Genomic DNA, 9,309 nt, shown 5'->3' with positions numbered 1-9,309 from the left:
TTTCAGTCACTACAAGAGGTAGTTAAAATGTTAATCACCTTATGCAATCGTTGCTCTTACAACATCAACTTACTGGAAAGGTGCCCACAGATTTTGGTACCCGAGTGCGCAACAAAGCTCCGTGCGAAGCACGGGTATCTTTGCTAGTATATATATATATATATATATATATATATATATATATATATATATATATATATATATATATATATGCGTGCGTGTGTGTGTGTGCATGTGTGTGTGTGTGTGTGTGTGTGTGTGTGTAAATTTATATTACAGAGAGTTGAATAAAGAAGGAGGTAGGAAAAAGACATAAATCTGTCAGAAGTCTGATAATTTGTAAATAGACAAAGATATTTATAAATAGAAAGGGAAAAAGTGCATTCGAGTATAAAAAATTACACGGCAGGAAATCTTGCTTAACAAGAATTATAATTAAATCACATCTCACATCTCTAAGACGAACTTTCTCTATGCCCGAGACTTATAGTTTACGCCCAGACGCTAAAAAGCACGTACATACTTAACACCAGAAGTAACACATTTACAAAATAACACGAAAAAACACACGTGTATATTATATATATATATACGTATGCGCATGTATATAGATACATATATTCATATATGTATACATCCAAACTCATTTTTTAAACAAGTTGTCTATTGTAAATGATTAAAAACTACAATTATGAAAGGAACATTATCGGTGTGCATCGTCAGTTTTCTTATACTAATAACAGGTATGTAAACTTTATTTTTATAAAATTACATTAACAGAATATATATATATATATATATATATATATATATATATATATATATATATATATATATATATTATGTTTGGACGATTAATCGAAATTGAGACTCGGATAAAATCGGAATATTCTGGAGTATCAGAATCGGTATCGGAATCGGAAAAAATTGTGTCTATTTTCCGATGCCAACGATTCCTTTAATTATTTCTTTTCTTTTTATTTGATTTTGGTTTAAGAAAAATCTTCCATTGCTTGTAGTAATAATGAAATAATAAATATTTATTGATTTTAACTTCCAGTAAAACTAAAATCTACAGATCACCGCATCTCACAAATGTGTTTTTACATTTGAGAAAATATATGCACACTTAAGGAATTTAGGAAAACTCGTCCCGGGAAAAAAATTTTAATATTTTCTAAAATATAATTTAGAGAGAGAGAGAGGGGGGGGTAAAAACTATATCTCCCTCCGAAAAACAACCAACAAAAAATGAAATTAAAAAGATTCTTGCTAAACGATAGCGGGGTTTTCAAGAAAATTGATTAATAAATTTATTTAGTGATTACTTTTTCTCTTAATGATTGATTTTAGAATTTTGAAGTAAAAATTTTAAAAAATTAAAAATTAGTTAACGAGAGATTGTTAGCACATGGCATCTCTCGCGGCAAAAAAATATTTCGTTTTTAATTTATTAGTTAATTTTTGCAAAATTTGACAGGACGACAATAAATGTTGATAATTGATAAAATTATAATTTTAAATGACGCATGAGTGCATTTGGTATGAGAGAAAACAAAAACATAACAAAAAAACTATCATAATTAAAAAACCAAAACAAAAAAGTAACGAAGAATCGAATCGCTCCCTGTTTTTTAATTTTTTGGTTTTGTTTTTAATTATTGTTTTTATGACTCCAAAAAACATCGTTAAAATAAGAACAAAAAAAAAAAATTTGTAATTAACTTTGTATGAACATAATAAACGCTTTAATATAAGTGAAACCACTAAGAACTTAGCCAGTTAGGTAGAAAACGGACACTTAGAAAATCGATTTTATTTAAAAAAAAAAAAAAAAAAAAAAAAAAACATTAAACAAGTAAAAATATTTTTTTTAAATATTAGAGGGGGGGGCTATAGTCTGTTTTAAAAAATAATATCTCCTTCAAGAATGATCAGAAAATGTGTTTTCAATCGATATTTATTCAATAAGGGACCAGTTTTCCTACCTAGCGAAAGGGGACGAGTTTTACGGAGACAAGTTTTCCGGAGACGAGTTTTCCCGAGACGAGTTTTCCCGGGACGAGTTTTCCGGGCACCCACTTAAGTGGTGTTTTTACCGTAATCGGGACAAAATAAATATTTTATGGTTAAATATTTAGAGATTTATAAAGAATCGGAATCGGATCGGTAATTGTATTGGAATCAGGAATTAAATACGGATTCGGTAATTGTACGCCCTTTTCTCTTTACTAAAATCTCTTTCCCACAGAAGAGACGTTGCGAGCCTATCTCTCATGGCTAGTGCTCGTCTGAGCTCCACTCTCCAGTCTATGTTTCCCTCTTGCCAAACTTTAACAAAAAAAAAAAAAACTAGTCTAGCTGAAACCACTATGAATAATTTCCCCCACCCTGTATCTGTGCCTAAACCTAAACATGGATTCCATGAACAAAGTTTCTTTCTTAGAACTGCCTATGGAACCCTCTTCCGTTTGCCTGCTTTCTAGCTGTCTACAGTATAGTTGTCTTAAAATCCAACGTAAACAACTTCTTGATGAGCCGTCCCCTTAATAGTCCAATTCCCCAAATGTTCACTTCTAACGATGAGTACGATATTGTTCCCTTGGCTACCATACACTCATTAACGCTTATCCTCGAGTAGTGACTCTATCTTTGTATATATATATATATATATATATATATATATATATATATATATATATAAAACATTTTGCTGATTATTTCCCTAAGATGAAAGCTCATTTTTTAAAGTCCACAGAATAAGGAAATAATTAATCTACTCTTATTAATAATAAATTTTGTAAATGTTAATTTGCATTGTAATGTATATATGTAAATGTTAATTTGCATAATTTGATTTTCCTCGTATATTTATTATACAAAAGTCGTATTCTTGTCTGTTTGCTTGATTGTTCACAATTTGATAAGTATGAATAAAAGGTAAACAGCTTGACAAATTAATTTTTATATTGAAGAGATTCTGTTCTCTCCCACTGCAAGAAATTTAACACCAGAGTCAGGAAGTAGGAATGAGAAGTCAGTGTCCTAGAAAGCAAATATATTTTAATAATGCTCTTCATGTTATTAACTGTTTATCGTAATAGAATTGTTTTAATTGTTATGTTTAGAAATATTATTTATAGTTGATTTATTTAATATGTGTTTAAATTTTATTTAAATTCCATTAAATTTATTTTCAATTGCTATAAACCGACACCAGTTGCCTTTAAAAACGAAAGTAAGTTTATTTATTTAAGCTGTTAAAGTTATTTCTAAACTATGAGAGTTTTCCCCGTTTAATTTTCATAGACGAAAATGAATGTTTTCTGCTTCCATAAATCCAAAATGTGGTCTACTTGCAGAAGAATCGTAAGAAGTTAGGATATTAAGTGTATCGTAAATACTGTCACTCAACCTTCTGTCTGCCAATATGTTTCAACCTAGCAACGCCGAGCATATACAGCTAACACACACACACACACATATATATATGTGTGTGTGTGCGTGTGTGTAGAAATATATTTTCTTATAATATATATCAATCCTTATTTAAGAAGCTCAATGTAATTAAATTCTCTCTCTCTCTCTCTCTCTCTCTCTCTCTCTCTCTCTCTCTCTCTATATATATATATATATATATATATATATATATATATATATATATAAATGAACAACAGCATAGTTACATTCCAAGATCTAAATATTTATTTTCATACAAACTCTCCTCCAGCATGTTAAAATTTCGGATATTTTTACAGATCCCTTTCGTTATACAGAAACAAACAGTTAATGTTATACTGCACTTCAATTTTTTATTCTCGGTTAGTAAATAACTCCTTCATGACTGAAACAATAATGTTTGTTTCTATCCAGCTGAATTTACCCAACATTAAAACGACTTTGTGTCTAACTCTTCTCTCGTAAGTAAACTTTGTGTCTAACTCTTCTCTCGTAAGGAAACAAAAAAATTGAAAATTCTTTGCTTAGATAGAAAAACTGCATGACAATATAATACTGCAAGAAAAAAATTAATGTACATTGAGCTTCAAAACAAAAAGGATTGGCAAACTGAAAGACTGGTATAATGAAAATTAAAAGAGTGAAATATACTTAGGAAAAAATATTTTACCAAAAAACATATATATATATGTGTGTGTGTGTGTGTGTGTGTGTGTGTGTGTGTGTGTGTGTGTGTGTGTGTGTGTGTGTGTGTGTGTGTGTACGCGCATGCGTGTGTGTGTGTACATATATGATTAAATATATGTCCTGAAATTATTTTCAAATACTATCCTTTCTCGAATTCACAATGTTATTTCAGGGATAATCAGTTATCTACCGTGAAGCACTGTTTCGAGGATTTATTGTATTGACCAAACACCACCTCTTAATCACAAAAACAAACAAATATTCCGAATATTGGATCTAGTTTATATAATTATCAAATACCTACAGACATCCTTTCGGGAATCATCAGTGCAGGGTGTTATGATTAACACAAGTCGATAGATCTGAATCCCTCGCTTCATTAGCAAGGATCAATTCCACACACACACACACACACACACACACACACACACACACACACACACACACACACACACACACACACACCCATATATATATATATATATATATATATATATATATAATTCTAAGATCTAGTTTATATATATATATATATATATATAATTTTAGGGTCTAGTGTATATATATATATATATATATATATATATATATATATATATATATATATATATAGTACTCATCAGTGCGACTAAACATGCGACTACCTCAAGCCAGGATCGAAACCCAATCGCCCGTACGACAATCAAGTTATCGAACCATTACGCTATTCAGTATGCTGTGCGGGTAGTGAATTAACGATGTTTTGACATCGTCTGAATACCTTAGCTCGATTTGTTTAAATAAAGAGCATCACTTAATACCCTAATGGTATATCGTGTATCACTTCCCAATATTCTCAACTCAAGATAAGGAGCATTATAGTCATCCACATACAGTACTGTTTCGCTGTATCACAGCTCACCAGTGCGGCTAGACAGGCAACTACTTCAAGCCAGGATAGAAACCCAACAGCCCGTACGACAGTCAAGGCTTCAAACCATTACGCTATTCAGTAGCTGCTGTGCGGGTAGGGAATTAACGATGTTTTGACATCGTCTGAGTACCTAAGCTGAATTTGTTCACACAAAGAGCATTGCTTAATACACTAATGGTATATCGTGTATCACTTCCCAATATGCTCAACTTAAGATAAGGAGCATTATAGTCATCCACATGCAGTACAGTTTCACTGTATCACAGCTCATCATATATATATATATATATATATATATATATATATATATACTATATATATATATATATATATATATGATGAGCTGTGATACAGTGAAACAGTACTGCATGTGGATGACTATATATATATATAATTTTAAACAATATAATTCTTTTTATTTTTAATTTTAAACAATATAAATAGTTTTTTTATAATTTATACGGTCTCACCGTTATATATTACTTCATTATTATTTCCCGATATTTTTAAGGTTGTTAACACACAAACACACACACGCAAAAACTAGGGTGGATCTGTACAATGCACACGGTATTTTTTTTTTATTTGTTTTTTTTTTTTTTTTTTTTTTTCATTTTTTTTTTCAACGGATTACACCCGTCTTATATAAAGGATTTTTCAGAATCCTCCCCGCTTTTGTTAACATGAATTCACGTGTAATTACTTTTAAAAAAAGGTACTTGTATCGACTCGCGCTGAAATGATAACGTTAATTTTAGAAACCTATTATTTAACATTGGGAGGTTAGGGTGTTTTGTAACTATTCTGTACTTTCACCTAACAATTTACTGAAAAGAGATATCGTAAAACTTGAATTTAACTTGAAAATACTATTTAAAAATAGCGCGGCAAATGCAGTTTTATTGCAATATTGACTTGCATTAATCGTCACCTTGCACTGATGATTCCCGAAAGAATGAAACACTAGTGTCTGTAAATAATTAAATGCAAAAACACCTTTTAAAATCGTAAATAAATAATAAAAAATGATGACGGAGGGAGGTCAGACCGAACATTTCTGAAAGTGAAAAGTCGCAAAAAATAACAAATAAATAACAATAATTGTCAGGGGGGATGAAGAAGCTAAGGTTAAATCGGTTCTGAAATGGGGGATCGATTTACTAGAACATTGTATGTGAAACTTCCAAATCTTTAAATATTGATTTTTTTCGATTTTTTCTAATCTTGTAGATTCGTGTTATAATAATTCACAGAAATAGTTGAAAAAAGACGGAAAGGGAAAAATTGTAAGGAGTGCCGATTGTTCAGGTGCACCTACATATTTTTAAAAAATATTTTCTCTACCCAAGTTTTGTTGTATTAAAACTAGAAAACGATTTTAAAAAAAACTGTACGTTTTTCATGTCCGAAATTATTTATTTACGATTGTTTTATTTGTATTTTTCATTACAAGTTGGAATTGTTTTGAAAAAAAAAAAAAGAAGCAAAATTGATTTTTCTAATGTAAAAAAAACTACTTGATCAATTTATATATTAAAAATATATTTGGTTATTTTTATGACCTAACACAGCATAATTTACCTCCTAAAAAGAAATAAAAATTTATTTTGGGGGCTAATACGATTCAACGACTTTTAAAGATAATATAAAAAAAGGATTTTTTTATAATTACAATTTAATATTTTAGAGTGGAGGATCACTTTCCTACACAAATTTAACGTAAAATGAGATCACACTTCTTGGAGACGTAGCGAGACATGTAATCATTAGCATTGTTTTCAAGTTTGGTGACGTGGGGTAGAAAGAGGAAATGGGGTGTTGGGGGTGGGGTCATAAGTTCTAGACATTTTAAAATGCGTAGAAACAATTAAAAACGTACGTGTGGGAGGACTTTTTATTTTATTTTTTAAAGATTTGTTTTAAAAAGTTCTCAAAGTTAAATATTACTTAATCAACTAATTATTATTTCCTGATATTTTAAGGCTGTTAACACACAAAAAAAAAAATTAGGGTGAACCTGTACAGTGCACACTCCATCCTTGTATTTTTTCTTTTTTTTTTTTTCAATTTTTTTCAACGGATTAGCCCTCTCTTATATAAAGGATTCTTCATTTAATCCAAGAGCAATGATGTTAAGACCTATATTAACCAATGTCTTCCATATTGTTTTCATTAGTCGTCATGGTTTTTGTGCTTATATGCATTCAATTTTTTTGTGCACGAGCGAAATTGCGTATAGTTTTCACCGGTCGTCACGTTTGCTTTTTGCTCTCACGTGCATTCAATTTTTTTGTGCACGAGCGAAATTGGGTATAGTTTTCACCGGTCGTCACGTTTGCTTTTTGCACTCACGTGCATTCAATTTTTTTGTGCACGAGCGAAATTGCGTATAGTTTTCACTGGTCGTCACGTTTGTTTTTTGCTCTCACGTGCATTCAATTTTTTTGTGCACGAGCGAAATTGCGTATAGTTTTCACCGGTCGTCACGTTTGCTTTTTGCTCTCACGTGCATTCAATTTTTTTGTGCACGAGCGAAATTGCGTATAGTTTTCACTGGTCGTCACGTTTGTTTTTTGCTCTCACGTGCATTCAATTTTTTTGTGCACGAGCGAAATTGCGTATAGTTTTCACTGGTCGTCACGTTTGTTTTTTGCTCTCACGTGCATTCAATTTTTTTGTGCACGAGCGAAATTGCGTATAGTTTTCACTGGTCGTCACGTTTGTTTTTTGCTCTCACGTGCATTCAATTTTTTTGTGCACGAGCGAAATTGCGTATAGTTTTCACTGGTCGTCACGTTTGTTTTTGCTCGCACGTGCATTCAATTTTTTTGTGCACGAGCGAAATTGCGTATAGTTTTCACTGGTCGTCACGTTTGTTTTTGCTCGCACGTGCATTCAATTTTTTTGTGCACGAGCGAAATTGCGTATTGTTTTCACTGGTCGTCACGTTTGTTTTTTGCTCTCACGTGCATTCAATTTTTTTGTGCACGAGCGAAATTGCGTATAGTTTTCACTGGTCGTCACGTTTGTTTTTTGCTCTCACGTGCATTCAATTTTTTTGTGCACGAGCGAAATTGCGTATAGTTTTCACTGGTCGTCACGTTTGTTTTTTGCTCTCACGTGCATTCAATTTTTTTCTTGCACGAGCGAAGTTGCGTATAGTTTTCACTGGTTGTCACGTTTGTTTTTGCTCGCACGTGCATTCAATTTTTTTGTGCACGAGCGAAATTGCGTATAGTTTTCACTGGTCGTCACGTTTGTTTTTTGCTCGCACGTGCATTCAATTTTTTTGTGCACGAGCGAAATTGCGTATTGTTTTCACTGGTCGTCACGTTTTTTTTTTTGCTCTCACGTGCATTCAATTTTTTTGTGCACGAGCGAAATTGCGTATAGTTTTCACTGGTCGTCACGTTTGTTTTTTGCTCTCACGTGCATTCATTTTTTTTTTGTGCACGAGCGAAATTGCGTATAGTTTTCACTGGTCGTCACGTTTGTTTTTGCTCGCACGTACATTCAATTTTTTTGTGCACGAGCGAAATTGCGTATAGTTTTCACTGGTCGTCACGTTTGTTTTTTGCTCTCACGTGCATTCAATTTTTTTGTGCACGAGCGAAATTGCGTATAGTTTTCACTGGTCGTCACGTTTGTTTTTTGCTCTCACGTGCATTCAATTTTTTTGTGCACGAGCGAAATTGCGTATAGTTTTCACTGGTCGTCACGTTTGTTTTTGCTCGCACGTGCATTCAATTTTTTCGTGCACGAGCGAAATTGCGTATAGTTTTCACTGGTCGTCACGTTTGTTTTTGCTCGCACGTGCATTCAATTTTTTTGTGCACGAGCGAAATTGCGTATTGTTTTCACTGGTCGTCACGTTTGTTTTTTGCTCTCACGTGCATTCAATTTTTTTGTGCACGAGCGAAATTGCGTATTGTTTTCACTGGTCGTCACGTTTGTTTTTTGCTCTCACGTGCATTCAATTTTTTTGTGCACGAGCGAAATTGCGTATTGTTTTCACTGGTCGTCACGTTTGTTTTTTGCTCTCACGTGCATTCAATTTTTTTGTGCACGAGCGAAATTGCGTATTGTTTTCACTGGTCGTCACGTTTGTTTTTTGCTCTCACGTGCATTCAATTTTTTTGTGCACGAGCGAAATTGCGTATAGTTTTCACTGGTCGTCACGTTTGTTTTTGCTCGCACGTACATTCAATTTTTTTGTGCACGAGCGAAATTGCGTATAGTTTTCACTGGTC

The 9,309-nt window shown here is 32.4% G+C and overlaps 1 protein-coding gene across 1 annotated transcript in view; it reads left to right on the top strand.

Annotated features, from left to right (window-relative positions):
* Positions 1-308: 308 nt before the first annotated feature.
* Positions 309-9,309, top strand: part of LOC145261023 (uncharacterized) — a 73,792-nt gene continuing 64,791 nt past the window's right edge. The window contains exon 1 of the mRNA XM_080119152.1: positions 309-743. Coding sequence (XP_079975278.1) covers positions 692-743 — 52 coding nt within the window. The 5' untranslated portion in view covers positions 309-691. The remainder of the gene's footprint in view (positions 744-9,309) is intronic.

The sequence above is a fragment of the Euprymna scolopes genome, chromosome 37 (genome assembly GCF_053919585.1).
Source record: "Euprymna scolopes isolate OS-2025 chromosome 37, ASM5391958v1, whole genome shotgun sequence".
Classification (NCBI taxonomy): domain Eukaryota; kingdom Metazoa; phylum Mollusca; class Cephalopoda; order Sepiida; family Sepiolidae; genus Euprymna; species Euprymna scolopes.
Note: the sequence above shows the minus strand (reverse complement) of the source record. Positions and strands in the feature narration are given on the sequence as shown.